Source organism: Solanum verrucosum, unplaced genomic scaffold (assembly GCF_900185275.1).
Source record: "Solanum verrucosum unplaced genomic scaffold, falcon-dt-bn FXZP01000248.1, whole genome shotgun sequence".
Lineage (NCBI taxonomy): Eukaryota > Viridiplantae > Streptophyta > Magnoliopsida > Solanales > Solanaceae > Solanum > Solanum verrucosum.
Window position 1 is genome coordinate 356,359 of NW_026020475.1, and position 18,246 is coordinate 374,604.

General features: G+C 38.1%; 1 protein-coding gene across 1 annotated transcript; it reads right to left on the reverse strand.

The window, feature by feature from the left end:
* Window positions 1–2,006: 2,006 nt before the first annotated feature.
* LOC125809119 (uncharacterized) lies at window positions 2,007–3,712 on the reverse strand. The gene is made up of 2 exons (XM_049488757.1): window positions 2,789–3,712; window positions 2,007–2,696 (listed from the first exon to the last, which is right to left on the reverse strand). The coding sequence occupies exons 1-2, from the start codon at window positions 3,710–3,712 to the stop codon at window positions 2,007–2,009; spliced, it is 1,614 nt and encodes a 537-aa protein (XP_049344714.1).
* Between the last annotated feature and the right edge of the window lie 14,534 nt (window positions 3,713–18,246).

Here is an 18,246-nt window from a genome sequence, read left to right on the forward strand (position 1 = left end):
GAATGAAAACCAGAAGAATGCCCACTTAGGTTCGATAGAAAAAGAGGAATGAGGACTGACTTAGAAATTTAGGAAGAGAGGAGATGACTTAGAGGCAAGGGATTGAAAGAATAGAATTAGTAGAGCATATTCCTTAGCATGGTATTTTTAGAAGCCTCAATTAAAGTTCACGTTCTTTGCTGCCTAGGCTTCATGTTGAACCTTCAGAGCTGCTATTTTTCAAAAAAAAAAATTCAACCTGGTCCCTCTGATAGTGTAGTTTCAGAAGCTAAGCCTTTAGGCAAACAATTTTAGTATCCCTGCAAGCAAGATCAATTATCACTACTTCCATCACTAGCCTGAGTTTCTCATAACAGAAAGATTGGTAAAATCAAACTTACTCAACGCATCCGAGATGAATAGATCAATAAGTGAGGAACCAAATGTTTTACTTTTTTTTTTCAGACACCCTCCTATTCAGAATACTTTGAGTTCTCAGAATATCAACCTTTTCCCTTTTTGAACATCATCTTTCTCACCATCTTCTTTTTGCTTGGTGGACCTGGTCCCTCTTCACACTTGAAAACATCTTCATCAGAAAGTTCTTCAATAAGAACAGAGGGTTTAACCATTTGAAGTGTTTTTTTTTAGAAAGGATAAAAGAAGGTTACGAAAAAAAATCTGATATTTTGGAAGGAGATTTGAAAAGAAATATGGAGTATAAAGGAAGAGAAAGGAAGTGTCATTTTGGTACTCAATTGATGAGGCAACAGTCAGATACCTGAATGACAGACATGTGGCAATTGCAACAGTTCTCATGCATAATTCAAACTGCAATGTTAAGAGTGCTAACCTTCAGACCAGGTCCCTCTCTTAGTTTGAATGTCGTTGCCTAGATCTGTCTTGACCTCCTTTTTGCTTCAGCCCTTTTGCCATGTGTATACCTACAAAAGGTATAGGATTGAACTTGCTAAAACATACATAACTGAAAAACAAGGATACCTGCTCCCTTTGCATAGTTATGAGATGGTCGATTGCTTCAGGCAGGATCCATTCAATCCGGTTTCAGCACTGTCTATAGGACTGGGTCCCTCATCAGGTTCATCATCTGCATCAACTTCCTTGAGATTGCTGGATTCATGAAGAGGATTTTCTTCAGCAAGCTCACTGTTTAAACCGTCTCTATGAATCTGAAGCAGCACTTCCGTCTCAGAATCTCCTTTCTTTTGCAACTTCTCAATTCTTCCAAACTCATCAAAAATCACATGACCACCTTTTTATACTCCCGATAAGCCTTGTTGGATGAATAGTATACCACAACTATTACTTCATCAATATTGAGATCAACCTTCTCAATATTATCATTTTGGTCACAAAACATATAGTATTCACCACTTCAGCCCGAAAGTCCTTTGAAAGATAAAAAGCCTGCTTATACCACCTGAAGGATGGTCTGATCTGCTTCTCTTCAACACCATCGTCACAACATTTGTTATCTGCAAATTTCATTTTGAGAAGACCGAGGACCAGGTCCTTTGACAAATGTTTGTGCAGTGGAGAAGCACTCACATGAGCACGTCTTTTATGTCATACCTCAGGATTCTTACCTTGAGCATTGAGGCAAGTTAGATAGTCACCACGAGCAATATTCAGATCCGCAATATACATGTTCTTGCATCTCTTTTCTGTCAAGATCATCACCCCAAGAGAGCAAGTTTGTGACAACACAACTATATAATAAGAGCTTGACTTCATTTTTGTTCATCACAAATTTGTGAAACACTTAGAAAATTGTAGTTCAATCCATTGACATAGTACACAGCTTTCACAAAAATGTTCCACAGACTTTCAAGTCCAACCTACACAAAAAATGTACCATTTCTTACCATTGCCAAAAGAGACACCTCCATATTGAAGTGTCTTAAGAGAGAGGGGAAGTTTTCAGTTTTCCCAATCACGTGTTTTGAGCATCCGCTATTCATGAACCACCACTGACTGTTACTACTTCCTCTCACTTGCATTGCAAATCACTTGTTAGCCTTGGGAACCCATTTGAGACGGAGTTCCCAGTACGCAGATAACGGAGTGATAAGAAAGTCTTTTGTCCAGTGAGGCATACTAGTTTTCTTCAACTTAGATCGATAAACAAGACCAGGTCCCTTTTTCAGTCTATTCCTTTTGTGGGAATAGTTTAATGAGCTTTCTCCATATTTTTTCAGAACAGGACAATCCTTTCTAAGATGTCCATCTCGACCACAATACACACACGACAAATTATCAGCATCAGAAACAGATTTGCTGTGAGGATTATACGGGGGATCTATCTTCTTACAACCCAACCCTCTTCTACTGTTGTTTCCTTGACCAATTAGATCTGTAAGGATCTTAGAGGAATTGGTCCATTTGAGAGATTTTTCAAGCTCCTCTTTTACACGGACCAGGTCCCTCTCCAACTCAAGATTTCTTTCCAAAGCCAACTTCATCTTCATTTCAGCAGTATGCAGCTTATTTTCAAGCTTCAGCTGCAAGCTGCTTCCCTCATTTTTTCCTTTCAAAATTGTATTAGTTATCCCTTTTATCTTTTCCTTCAGTTCTAGATTTTCAGCTTCTAGAATAACCATTTGATTTTCAATATCAGATATTTGGGGAACTAAAGCAATTTTTTCATCTTGAGAGATGTCTAGGCTATTGTTTACGAGAACATTCTCAGTTGTTAGCTTACATATCACATCAAGTAATACAACAGCTAGCTTTCTCAATTTATAGTAGAAAAGGTATTCAAGTTTTGCTTGAAATATGATAGGGTTACCTTTTCATCAGCATCCTCCTTATCTGACTTTCCCATGAAAGCATCATTAGAGTGCTCAGAATCATCTGAATCACTTGAGGAGTTTTCCCATGCAGCTACATCTTTCTTCAGTGCCTGGAAAAAGGCTTCTCTTCTGCTTAGCTTGTCACGGACCTGGTCCCCCTCTTTGTCTTTACCTTCTTCATTCTTGATAGATTTCATGTGGTCAGCTTTGTGCATAGGACAATTTCCAATGGAGTAACCTGGTAGATCGCACTTGCCACACACTTCACTTGAGTTGGTAGCCTTGTCATGATTTTCTTTCTTCTGATCGGCCTTATCAATCAGATATGTCCTCTTGTCTTTGCCCTTAAGAAAGAGAACCTCCCATTTTCTGTGCATCTCATGAACTTGAAGATACTCAAATAGTGTATACATCGTCATTACATCAGGTTCTCTTGTCTCATTTTCAGTCACAAAATCATTTGTACAAGATCTAGGAAGAATTTCTAGTGTCCTAGAGACTTGCTTGGCAACAGGGATTTGTTCTTCAAGTAACATGAGCTCATCTGTAATGGTGGAGAATCTGGTGCGCATTTCATGAATGAGTTCACCTTTTTTCATGGTGAAACCATCAAACTGAGTGATAAAGAGATCTAGAATAGATTTCCTTATTTCCTCAGTGCCCTCATAAGTTGTTCTCAACAGATCCCAGATTTCCTTAGCTGATTCACAAGATGAGATCAGATCGTATTCATTTACACTAAGGCCACACATAAGTAGCTTCTTGGCTTTGTAATTTTTCTGAACTAGTTGCTTGTCAGAGTCATTATACTCTTTTCTAGTTTTGGGAATCACTCTTGTTATCTCTCCAACCTTAACCTCCATGGTGGGCACATAAGGACCTTCACAGATGACCTTCCATATCTCACTGTCCTCCGCCATAAGATAGTCAGTCATTCGAACCTTCCACTATCTATAGAACTGACCATTAAGAAAAAGAGGTCTTGTTGAGGACTGACTTCTTTGATGATTCAGTGGTGACGCCATTCCTCGCAGGAACTTCTCTCTTGGTGTTAACCAGATAGAGAGCCCAAGCTCTGATACCACTTGTTGGAATGTATGCGTCCACGACTATCGATGGGACCAGGTCCTCAACACAGTTACAATATTAGACAGTAAAGAACAAATGTTGAAAGTAAAGATTGACAAGCAACTTTACATGGAAACCTCCTTGCTCAAGGGAGTAAAACCACGACCTGTTCTCAACAGGACTTTTCAAACTACTTCCACTAATCTTCTCCAAGAAAAAGTAAAAGCTAGTTTACAAAATGAGATTATCCTGCTAATCTCCATACTAAGTAATATCTCATATCACTTAGCTGAGCCAGATCAGATACAACACTGACCCATAGACTAACCCTCACCGATTAATATAGAATTTTCTAACCGGATACCACACCACCCACTAAACCACCACTCTCTGGATGATTTAGATTTTGACTAAGAAACAATAATGTTGCCCACTAAATCACCTAACTCTAGATGACTTAGACTTTTAGAAACCGAAACAAGATCTGAATCCTTTATAGATTAGGATCAGATTTACAATGTAAGCACATGAGACACAAAGCTCTAAGTACAACAAAGACTCTTTTTCACTCTATCAGGTCCCTTTGTTGAGTTGAGCAATGTTCTTCCTTAAAGATGACCTTCTTTTCAAGCTGATGAATTTTGAGAGAAAATCCAAATTTAGTTTGCCAAATCTTGAGTTTGTGTATTTTGGAAAGAGATAATATAAATCAACACAAACTCATTGAAACAATCCTATTGGCTGAAGGCCTGCTGTTTAGAAAAGTTGTGCACCTACCACATCAGAGGTGGCAGCTTATCTGACAGCTGTCTTGTTACATTTTCATATCGCAGTCTTGCAGGGACCAGGTCCCTTGCAAACTTCTTTGTGGGTTCTTGAAAAGGCTTGTTGGCTGACTTCCTTCTTAGGATGAATGAATTTAATACGTTGTTTGTCATGTATAAAATATCAACCATAAAGAGTTATTACCCGTTGGACAAACACCCTCGTCCATTCTAATTGGTGTAGTACGCTGACACCTCACCAACCTCTGACACGACAGCTTTACAGTTGTACCCCATTATAGATCTAGAGAACTCTGCCTGGGACCAGGTCCCTACATTTGTGAGACACTGAAGCATACAATCTCATCCGATCTTTCTGTTGGTGTAGGACACTGCACTTTTCACCTACCACCTGACATGACAGCTTTACAGCTGTACTCTATTTGTATCTGGATGAGAGCACTCTGCCAGAGACCAGGTCCCTGCATTTGTGAGGATCATCAAAACACCTAGAATATAACAGAGTCTCTTTAGAGTTAATGAAAAAAAAGCACTTTGGCTACCTATGAAGTTGCTTCGGGGAAACTTATTAACAAGTGTTGCTCCCAATTGCACACGCAAGTGTACCACACAAGTAATATAGTGGCTCTTAAAAGAACCGAATTATCGAACCCAAAGGACTTGTCAATTAACTATTTTTACAAAACTGTACTAGTCTAATTATTTATTTAAGAGTGTGAAAAGAGTTTGATTTTTATTTATAAAGAAAATAATGTAGGAATTAAATAATAAGATTACTTACAATGGTTGGAAAATTCCAGGGGTGCAGCTTGCAATGAATCTCATGTATCAAATTCTTGGCTTAGAACTAATTTTAGTTGTCAAGTTATTGGTTTACAGGGTTAATTGTATGAGTCGGGTCTCTCGGCCTCTAGTCACCTACTCTAGTTAGCTTTCTAACTACGTCGTTGAGCGGGGATAGACATGCCTAACTGGCGAGCATTTATATTTCATCTTGTTTCGTAACCAAGCAAGTTGTTTGTCCGGGCGTCACTTCTAAACACAAATCAACTCGTAATGGATGATCGAGCTTTCTACATTCTCTGGTCTATCTACCCTCTCCTCTCTCAATTTTAAGAATAGATAATAGATTTATCTTATGGTGCGCAAGCATAAAGTATGAAAACAAAGAATATAAAAGTAACTTAAAATGACAACCAAGAACTAATTCAAGAACCTTAAATAATCAACATTCAATTCGTAGCTACAGCCCCAGAACAAGGGCGTTTAGCCACTAATCTCTAAGAAAATAAAGAAGAAGAAAAGAACCCAAAAAATTATTGACAACTTTATACTTTGATGCCCTATAATTGACCTCATCCTCGAATAATTGATGTTCTCTAATTATTCTTTCTATGGACTATTTATAGATGTAGAAAACCCTAAATAAAATAATTGAGTCCAAATCAAATTAGGAACCCAAAATAAAAGGGAATCCAATTTCTGCTTGAATTGTGCCGCCTCACTTCTTTTGCTGTTGCCGCCTTTAGTTGTGAAGCAGTCCTGTGCCGTTCACAATTCAATTTCATTATACAACACTTTATATATATATATATATATAGATATATATATATATATATATTATTCAATTTCATCCATTAAGCAGTTGCTTGATTTCCTTCTTCAACCTTCCATCTTTCATTCGTTTTAGCTTCAAACTTCTTAAACTTTACACCAATTTACTCCTATAAATAAAATATACTATTTAGCACTATCCATAAAATTCATGCTCAAAAAGGACAGATATAAATAATAAATGTTAGACAAATAATGATTAAAATATATATATATTTTTGGCCTCACATCAACAAGCATAAGAGCTGCATCATCATGGCCTCTAATGAACCAGACACTCCATCAAGAGAATTGAAAGAATTACTGGAATGAAATACAAGTCATTCCCGGTAAAGTACCTAGGGTACCCTAGCTACACAGGAAAGAAGATGATCTTTATTTTTACTGAGATGATAGGCAAGGTTCTTAATAAAAGTAATGGATGGCATGCCAAATTTCTTTCTACAGTGGGTAGGGTTGTTCTCATTAAACATGTGATTTTGGCTCTGCCTACTCAGCTCTTGGCTTTTATGCACCCTCCTAAGGGTATACTCAACCAAATTGAAAGGTTGATTATCAGATTTTTCTGGGGTGGTGTGGCAGAAAAGAAAAAAACACCATTGGGCTTCTTGGGAGAACCTTTGTTTCCCTTGTGAAGAAGGAGGTGCAAACTTTAGAAGATTAATTGCCATATGTATTGCCTTTACTACTAAGCTTTGGTGGAATCTTAGAACCAACAACTCTATTTGGAAAAGGTTTGTGGTGGCTAAGTATTATCAAAGATCTCATATTTTGACTAATCAATGGTATTCTTGGCAATCTCAAGCATGGAACGTTAAGTGCAAATTCAGAACAAAGGTGGACCATTACATTGCGTGGAGACTTGGGAGAGGTGACATTGACGCTTAGTATGACAATTGGTCTGATAAAGGCACTTTATAGGCTCACCTACCCGATGGAAGCAGGCCGCAGAAACTAAAGCTGAAGGATGCTATCAAAGGAGACACTATTGGGATGGTTGGGATATTTATCTTCCTAAAACAATTAGAAATTACACCAACAACTCTATTTTCATCTTGAAGCCTGAAGAACCTGATGTGCTTATTTGGACTTTGGATAAAAAAAAAGGTAATTTTACTGTATCCTCGGCTTGGCAACTCTTGAGACAAAAAAGACAAAAGACTTGGATGAACTCAATGACATGGAAAACAAGAAGTTACTTTTGAAATGAGCTTCATGGTATGGAGATCCTTGAGAGACAGAATCCCTACGGATGCAAGAGTAGCGAGAATGGGGATCTTCATTACCTCAAGATGTTGTTATTGCAAGACTTCTAATAAGGAGACAACTGAACATCTTTTTGGAAGTGGTAAAATGGCTCAAAAACTCTGGAAGAACACCTGATAGAATATGTGTGTCCACTATCAGTCAACGGACTAGGTCCCTTGACTCAACAAAAATAGTAATAAGGAATAGACAATGAACAGAAAAATAGAAGCAGTTTACGTGGAAACTTCCTTGCTCAAGGGAGTAAAATCACAACCTGTCACACAGGATTTTCAATGGTTTTCACTAATCTCTTCAAGCAAAAGTGAAACACAAATACAACACCAAATAAGATTAAGCTATTGATCTCAAAGATAATTTATAACTCTATTACTTACTGAGTCTAAGCAGATACCACACTGCCCACTAAGCTATCAACCCTAGATAACATAGAATTCAACTAAGCAGATACAACACTTCCCACTAAATCAACTAGCTCCTAGATGACTTATAATTTGACTAAGCAGATACAACACTACCCACTAAATCAGTTAACTCTAACTGATTTAGACTTTTACAAATCGAAAAAAGATCTGAATCATTTATAGATTAGGAATAGATTTACAATGAAAGCACAAAAGATATAATCCTAAGAGAACTAGACAGCTTGCAGCTCTATCAGATCCCTGTTGCTTTTAAGGATGATTCTTCACCAGGATGGTATTTGTGTGTATACTTGAGAATTATTAAAGATGCAAAAAATGAGGTTGTGTCTATTGGACATAAATTTTATGAAGAATAGACACAACATTCGAGGTCATGCCATTAGCCGAGGTTTCTGCCACATTTGGAGACTATGCACCAACCAATTGTACTTTTTATAGCCTGGTATTTGTGTGTACATTGACACAAGGATTAGGTCCATTTATTAGGTCTCATTGTTTGTCAAATCATCAAAACTACCAATAATATTTTCCCCCTTTTTGATGATGACAAACTTCACACAAATGCCTTCATTTTCATTCTCCTGTCAACCTTGTCGCTTGTTCATTCCCCTTGTCAACCTGTCTTGCCACTTTTGTTCTGCCTTTCCCCAACCTAAGCAACCAACATTTTTCCCCCTTTTGGCATCATGAAAAAGAAACGCAGTAAACCAGCATCACAAGTAAGTTTGCAAAATGAGTCCATAGTTGGGGGCAACACAAACATAGCAAACAAGATTAAACAAGATTTAATCACAACAAAACAGGAACTAACTTTATTGCACAAAAGATAGAATTTAATACATTAAAATTACACTGATTGTGAGAACCTCGGACACTGTCCACACAAAAAGAAAGACAAAAGAAGAATAGGGAAGGGACTATGTGGAGGGAGGCTAATGGGAAAGGGACATGATGACTAGAGTGAGCTGATAATTGGCTTCATCATGATCCTTGATATGTTTATCTTGAAGTTCAGCAATTTGAGCCAGGAGAGTAGAATTCTGGACCTTAACTCATTGGCTTCTGCAGTACTAGGTCCCTCATTCTGTGCTTTGAGCAGTTGAGCATTCAATAAGGCTATCTTTGCATCCTTGTTACTCACAAGCACAATCATCTCTTCCAATTCATGCTTCAACTGATCTTGTTCCATTACCAATTCAGACATCTTACTCAGTGGTCCTGCCTTCCCTTCAATGCACTCACATTCTACTAGAGTACTCAAGGAGAAGGACTGTTTAACATTTCCAACAGTGCCTTTACCCACAGGAATGTTCAGATGTTGAAATACGTTAGTGATGAAATACCCATAGCCCATCCCATGTTTGCCCTTGTGTTCTATAACTGTGTTATACATATGCTCCAACGTCAGGGCTGGGAGATTGAAGAGTTCGAATTTGTAGAGTGTTTCCATTACAAATAAATCAGCCGCAGAGGCAACAATGCGTTTCTCAGTTCGAGGAAGAAACCTTATTGACAAACTCAAACAACAATTGGTACTCTCCCTTCTTGAGCTTCTTTTGGACACCTGCACGGTGCATGTCAGGAAGCTTGGAGCACTCATTTATGAACTACTTAGAACATAACTTTCCCACCACGGATCTGGTCCCTTCTCTGGGTACCTCCGGGATATTTCCCAACAGTTCTTTATGTAGATGCAGTCTTTTGTTACTTACCAAGGTGTTCAGACTCCCATCCTCAGCAAAATTTATATTATAATAGAACTCTCAAGCTTTCTCTTCATGTAGGACTGGAGATTTGGTCATAAACAGGTGAGTCCATGATTGAATCTCCACAAGGTCTGCCAATGAGTTCATGCATGGCTTTGTGATGATTTCAAGAGTAAACACCCTCCCTCCTAGAACCTTCTGCAAGCGCAGATTATCAACAATCGTCTGTTTTCTAACTTTCTTGTCATCCTTATTTTGTTGGTACCAGATCCTTGTTCAGGTTTTTGCTTAAGAACAGAGAATTCTTCCCTTTTTCCGCTTTGATGGTTCCTTCTTCATCTGTGATTCTTTCCCTTTTTCTTTTGTTGTAGTGTCAGCATTCTTGACTAAAGATGTTTTGGATTTCGACTTGCCTTTTCTCTTGACTTGCTTTCCTTTTTCCTATGTGCCCCAGCCATGGTGATGTCTACTTCCTCAGGCTCATTTTTAGAAGATTCGTTAGAGACATGTGACCTTCTCAGTAGGAAAATCGATTAGCACATCTCCATACCTTCTTCTCCTTCTATTCTCCATCGTAGTTGTTTCACTTGACTTCATAGCATCACCCATAAGTTTTTGGGAGGTTGCTCTGGTAAAGGGCTTCCTTTTTTGTGTCTCTTCAATGACCTTTTTCTTTCCCTTCATGGTGACAGTGACCATCCTCTTTTGTATTTCCCACCTAATAGGAATATTGTGCTCATCAGTGTCACTTGAATCAGTAGACGAATGGACACCAACCTCAAGTGTTTGGTCAAAGATTAGTTTGAAATCTCCAAGTATTCCATCCATGAAACTACTTCCTTCTTCATTCCACACCCCTTCTCTCATATGTGCCAAGCTTTCGATGACCAAGTTCTCATTGGCGGTCAGAATGTTGGACTTTGAAGACTTACTCTGTGGAAGAACTCTCTCAAACGGGTGATCAGATAACATAGTTGAAAGGGCGAGTGTGTATAAACACAACCAACTTGGGTGGTTGAAGGTGCCACATCAGCACAAAAGGTGCACAAAAATATGAAAATAATGAGTTCGAGGATAATAGGATCTTAGTTAAGTTTAGGTGTGTCTCTGAGATTTCGGTCATAGTCTAGGGGGATACTTATGCTTTATCCCAAAAAATTAAATACCTACTTGTACACACGTAAAATCAAAAGACATAAATATGTATCATCTGAGACGAAATTAAAAGAAATATTTATATATCATGTTAATGGGATGTGTGGACAAATTTAAAAGGTGAAGGTAATGGCCAATAGGTAAATGACAAAAACTTGTCCTTGTTTTCTAACCACTTTGATACAACCTATAATCACTACATAGAGAGAGAGGAAAAGAAAGAAAAGATGAATAGAGGGGATATGGAAGAAGTGATGAAGGAGAAAGGAAAGGTAAGTGTAACAGGAGGAAGATCATGGATGGTTATGAGACTTCTTCAACTTGGTTATTATGTTAACAAAACTATTAGATCTCATCCAGGTGATTTGTTAGTCCTATATATCTTTTGTATTCTCATCACATCAATTGACATGATTTGGATCTTATATGACATAGTTGGGGCGCGTAGGAGATGTTTATATGCCACGTAAGACAAAAAAATGTACAAAATTACAAAAAAATGGGTTCGGAGTAATAGAATCTTAATTTAGTTAATGTATGTCTCTGAAATTTCGATCATAGTCTAAATAATACTTGTGTGTTATCCCATTATTTTTTCGGCAATACCTTCACATAAATTGAAACAAATTATGATTAATTTATGTCATTATTGTCCGGTTAAAATTATATAATTTTTTAGCCTAACTTTCATTGATTGTAGATGGCAAGAAGGATGTAAGCTACCTCACAAATCTCCCAGGTGCACAAGAAAAGTTGAATATTTTTAATGATTATCTACAAAAACCATAAAGTTTCAATGCAGCAATTGAAGGCTGCATTGGTGTATTTCATGTTGCACATCCAATTGATTTTGAAAATAAAGAAACTGAAGAAACAATAACACAAAGAACAATTAATAGGGAATAAGTATTTTACAGGCATGTCTCGATTCAAAACAGTCAAACGTGTTGTATACAGTACTAGTGCAACTACGGTTGTGGGTACTGGAAGTTCCAACATAATCGATGAATGCTCGTGGACAGATGTAGGTGTTATGAGAACATTGAAGCCTTTTGTAAGTGTCACGCCCCGAGACTACACCCCGGGTGGGACTGGCACTCGAAAACCATTGTTGGCCTCAAGCGAACCCTTGGCCTGGCTTACTAACTCAGCGGAAGACTTAACGTAACAGAGATAAACCAATATAACTCAAGAATGTTAATAAGAAAGCATTCAACTAGCCAATAAGGCAAACTCAAGTCTTTAAACAACATCTGAAATGAATAAGACTAAAGAACTATACTTATTTGTCTATAAAGTCTCTAAACAATGAGGGATGTCGAGACAAGACCCCCGATCATCCTAACAACTGAAATACTAGAAAACAAAGTAAAAGGAATCCTCAGGAATGCAAGGAGGCTAACCAACTGACTCTGAGTGCTCAATTGGATCAACGGGGACCTGGATGCTGATCCTGATTTCCTGTGTCTGCATCATAAAATGATGTAGGCCAAATAGCATTAGTATATTGAATGTACGAGTATGCGAGGGGAATACCAAACATAACATAAGCTTGAAAGGAATCTGAAAGTAACACTTATCTTGGCTTTACTCAACTTATGAATAACTTAACTCAAATTCAAAGTAAACACCAATAAAGGTGCAGTTATACAAAGCATTTAAAGTAGTAGTAGCAACTCATTCTGTTAAAGATGCACTAACAACTCAGTTTACTTGTAAAGTAATATAATACTATGGAAGTTTCTCTAACCGACAACCACCACTATGATCCTAAGTGGTGATACAACGTCTTGCCCACGCTACCAGAATTGTCCTATACTTTGCCGTCATATAGAACGCCTTAACTAAGAGGATCCACTAGTCTATGCTAAAAAGCACTTAAGGAATCATCTAAAAAGTATGATCCTTTACTACCCATGATGACTACATGGTTTATGGAGACTTGAGTTATTATTAACTCGCATCCCCATATCGGTGCTCAATATTACTCCCAAAAATATACTTAGCTCATATGTTTTTAAAACAAAACTTATTTCTTTGGTTTGAGATAATTACTCAAAACTAAACTTAAAAGATCTCTTCGAATCGATGTTACCTTTCTTGCTCAAATGTGAAAATATTTTTAACTCTTGGGAAATACTTAGTTCCGGTATAATATTTGAAAAAATGAACTTTAACTCTTACTCTTTACTCAACTCAGAGCTTAAGTCTTAAAAAAAAGTTAAAACGTTTGTAAAAAACTTTTGGAAAACTTTATGAATTTCTCTTAACTTGACTCTTAACTTTTCTTGAGTTGAATTATGGATTCAAGGATTGTGATTTGTGATAGGAATTATCTCATGATGTTTAGGAGTGGTTTTAGATAGTTAATTATGAGAAAATATCAAGAAATCATTGTTTGGAAACTAGTCCGCGACGCGGAGATGTAATTAAATATTTGGTCGCAAAAATAATTTTTGAGGCAGAACGGTTCGTGACCGCTCCGCGACGTGAGGAAAATTTTCCCATTCTTAGGAACGGTCCGCGACGCAGACCTGGTGCCCATATTTCCCCCGACTTTTCTTTCTTCGTTTTTCCAACCCTAAATCGCCTAAACAAGACTATTTTTCTCAACTCCTCATTAGATTCAGATACCCAGTAACTGTACCCAAGAACCTAACTCAAAACAACTCCAAAAATCGATGCGATAATCTCAAGAACTCCTCAATTCAGCCCAATTCAAGAACGAAAATAAATTCAAGAACACATATCAATAATATCAAACTTTCAACCCTTTTTAGGACGAATTTCGCTGAAATAATCATGATTGGCACGTGAGTGAACGAACCCAACACTATGAAAGTCTCATATACCTCGTAGGGATTACCCCTTGACGAAATCCACAATCTTAGCTTCGAGAATTTGACGATTCTTGCTTCGTCTCCTCTTTTCTCCTCTTCTTTTCTCTTATCTAAAACACTAACTCAATTTTGAAAAGTGTAAACTGACCAAGTTCAGTTTAGACGTCTAAGTAATTACCAAAACCGAATTAATTTAATTGGGTATGGTAAAGATCAAAATACCGTTCCAAAATCCGATTTAGACTTTCCTTATTTGAACAGTCCAACTTCAAATAGGCTTATCTCACTCATAAGAACTCAGAATCGCGCAAACTCGGTGGCGTAGAAAAAATAATTCCAAGATCTTTCCTATGGTATCTGGAATCACACCTAAATCATCCCGAGTTAGGAGTTATGGTCATTTGAAGTTGACCAAAAACCCAAACTTAATATAACTTATAAATTAAAGAGTACTAATAAGAGAATTAGTACCTTGATCTGGAATTTCTCCGGTTTCAAAGAGATGTGGATACTCTTTTTCTCATCTTCTTTAGCTTCCTAAGTAGCCTCCTCAACAAACTGGTTCCTCCAAAGAACTTTGATTGATGCTACTCCCTTAGTCCTCAACTTGCGAACTTGGGGATCTAGAATCTGAACCAGAATCCCTCATAAGATAAGCTATCCTTGATCCTAATATCTTCAGTTGGTATGATCATTGAAGGATCGCCCATGAACTTCTTCAACATGGAGACATGATATACCGAATGAACCGTTGCAAACTCTTTGGGTAGCTCTAACTCATAAGCTACAATGACAATCCTCTTGAATATCTTGTAAGGGCCAATATACCGGGGACTAAGCTTCCCTTTATTACCAAACCTCATACCACCCTTCATGGGTGAAACTTTCAAATATACCCATTCATCTACTTCAAACTCTAACTCATTTCTCCTAACATCAGTGTAGGATTTCTGACGACTCTGCACTGTTTTCAACCTCTCTTGGATCACTTTCACTTTCTCCATAGCTTGATGAACTAGGTCTGGTCCTATCAACCTAGCTTCACCAACTTTAAACCATCTAATAGGAGATCTGCACCTTCTCCCATAAAGAGCTTCATAAGGAGCCATTTGGATGCTAGAGTGGTAGTTATTGTTGTAAGCAAATTCAATAAGAGGTAGGTGATCATCCCAATTACCCTTGAAATCAATCACACAAGCCCTTAACATATCCTCTAAGGTCTGAATAGTGTGCTCTGCTTGACCATCTATCTGAGGATGAAAGGCAGTACTTAAGTTCACCTTTGAACCCAAGCCTTTTTGGAATGACTTCCAAAACTGTGTAGTAATTTGCGAACCTCTATCTGAAATAATGGAGACTGGAACCCCATGAAGTCTTACCACCTCTTGAATATACAACTTAGCATAATCTTCTATTGAATAGGTAGTCTTTACCGGCAAAAAGTGAGATGACTTTGTCATTCTATCAACAATCACCCAAATAGAATCATGCTGCCTGCGAGACCTTGGCAAACCTGTGATGAAGTCCATATTGATCATCTCCCACTTCCATTTCGGAAGTTCTATATTCTGAGCCAAACCACTGGGTCTTTGATGCTCTACCTTAATTTGTTGGCAATTCAAACTCTGCAATGCCATTCTTCATACTACTCCACCAATAAACTTATCTCAAATCACGATACATTTTTGTGGAACCCGGATGAATGGAATATATGGATCTATGAGCTTCTTCCATGATCTTCTCTTGGAGTTCATCCACCCTTGATACACACAATCTACCTTGATACCTCAATACGCCATCTCCCCCTTGTTCAAAAGCTAATACTTTTTGCTTATGAACATTTGCCTTCAATTCAAGCAAAATAGGATCTTGGTTTTGCTTTTCTTTCACTTCTGACACTAATTATGATTCAACACCATTTATCACCACTACCCCTCCTTTTGTGAAATCCATTAGTCGGACTCCCAAGCGTGCAAGTCTGTGCACATCTTTTGCTAGCTCTTTCTTATCTTCCTCAAAATGGGAGGTACTACCCATAGATAACCTGCTCAAGGCATCAGCAATAACATTTGCCTTACCTGGGTGATAAATAATACTCCTGTCATAATCCTTGAGTAATTCTAACCACCTCTTTGTCTAAGATTAAGCTATTTCTAAGTAAACACATACTGAAGACTCTTGTGATCGGTGAACACATCCACATAAACACCATAAAGATAATGGCGCCATATTTTTAAAGCAAATACTACGGCAGCCAATTCTAGATCATGGGTTGGATAATTCTTCTCATGAACTTTCAACTGTCTAGAGGCATAAGTTATGCCCTGCCATTCTGCATTAACACACAACCTAAACCAACTCTAGATGCATCACAATAAACAACAAAGCCTTGCGTACCTTCTGGTAAAGTCAATACTAGGGCAGTAGTCAACCTCTTTTTCAATTCCTGAAAGTTTTTCTCACAAGCTTCCGACCATTGAAATTTCACTTCTTTCTGAGTTAACTTGGTCAAAGGGGATGAAATAGATGAGAACCCCTCTACGAACCTTTTATAATAGCCAGCCAAACCCAAGAAACTCCAAATATCAGTTGGAGATGTGGGTCTACACCAATTATGCACTGCCTTTATTTTCTGAGTATAAACTTTAATTCCCTTTCCAGACTCAATGTGGCCTAAGAATGCCACATACTCAAGACAAAACTCACACTTAGAGAACTTGCCATACAACTCTCTATCCTTCACAGTTTGGAGAATTATTCTGAGATGACTAGCATGATCTTCCTCATTCCTTGAATAGATTAGTATGTCATCAATGAATGCGATAACAAACATATTTAAATAAGGTTTGAATACTCTATTCATAAGGTCCATGAATGTTGCAGGCGCATTGGTCAAACTAAAAGACATAACTAAGAACTCATAATGACCATAACGGGTTTTGAATGCTGTCTTCAGAATATCACATTCCCATACTCTTAACTGATAGTAGCCTGATTTTATGTCTATCTTAGACAAATAAGTAGCACCCTGAAGCTGATCGAAAAGATCATCAATTCTCGGAAGAGGATACTTATTCTTGATGGTAACCTTGTTCAACTGACGGTAATCTATACACATCCTAAGGAAACTATCATTCTTCCTCACAAACAAGACCAGAGCGCCCCAAGTGAGACACTTGGTCGAATAAAACCCTTATCAAAGAGATCTTTCAACTGGTCTTTTAGCTCTTTCAACTCTGTTGGTGCCATTGCGGAATAGATATAGGATGAGTATCTAGAAGAATATCTATACCGAAGTCTATTTCTCTCTCAGGAGGGACTCTGGAAAGATCATCAGGAAAGACTTCTGGAAATTGAAACTGAATGAATAAGAGGTATCTCAACACTAGAGTCATTAACTCAGACTAAGTAATAGACACACCCCTTGGAAACTAACTTCCTCGCCTTAAGGTATGAAATGAAATGACCCTTAGGCACTGCTGAACTGCTACTCCACTTTATAACTGGCTCATTAGGAATTTGGAACCTAACAACTCGAGTTCTACAATCAATGGAGGCATAACAGGCATGAAGCTAGTCCATACCTAGAATGACATCAAAATCTACTATGTCTAACTCAACTAAATCAGCCATGGTGTTCTTATGATTGATGGAAATGACACAATCACAATATACTCACTGAGCTAGAATAGACTCCCCAACAGGTGTAGAAATGCAAAAGGGTTCACAGAGTTTATCAGGAAGAACATCAAAATTATTTGCAACATAGGGAGTCACAAAAGATAAATTTTCTCCTGGATCTAGCAAAGCATAAACATCAAGAGTAAAGACTTTGATCATATCAGTGACAACATTTGGAGAATTTTCTTGCTCTTGACGACTAGTGATCGCATAAAGGTGGTTTGCTCCTCCACTAGTACCGAAAGTAGCTCCTCTAGGTGCAACCCTATCTGGTGGAGCAACTGATGAAGATTGGGCTCTATTGCCCTGATTTTCATTACCTTGTCGGTTCTTAGGGCACTCTTTCATGAAGTGACCCTCTTATCTACACTCACGTAGAGCCATCGTGACACTAACCTCGGAGGGTTATACCACACTTGGCACATGCAGGAGCCTAGTTACCTCCTTGTGCTACACTACCCTAAGATTGGGCAGGTCTAGCCCTGAAGTGCTGTGAATTCTAACTATTGTGCTCACCTTTGTTTCTGGGTGCAGGTGCACTAGCAGATGATGGAGCAAGTCCCTTTTGCTTGTGCTGAAAGGACGAACAGTTCACATTACTTCTTTGCTGCCCGGACTCATTTCCTGCCTTCGCTTTCTTATTTCTAAACTCCTCCTTATCCCTCAGCTTCTCTTCCTCAACCTGCTACACATAGACAATCAACCTTGATATATCCATATCACCTATTAGCATTGCAGTCTTACGTTCCTTACTCGACAGACGAGACAGCCCAGCAACAAATAAACTCATTCTACTCTTCATATCCGCAACTATCTCTGGAGCATAACGGGATAGTTGGGTGAACTTCAACCCATACTCATGAACACTAAAAGAATCCTGCTTAAGTGTAAGGAACTCTTGTACCTTAGCCTCC

What these genes read in the sequence shown, in the direction of transcription:
- LOC125809119 (XM_049488757.1), bottom strand. Translation starts at nt 3,712, where the DNA reads ATGGCGGAGGACAGTGAGATATGGAAGGTCATCTGTGAAGGTCCTTAT. An exon ending in AGGAGGATGCTGATGAAAAG is followed by an intron (nt 2,697 to 2,788) that starts GTAACCCTATCA and finishes GTGATATGTAAG; the next exon opens with CTAACAACTGAGAATGTTCT.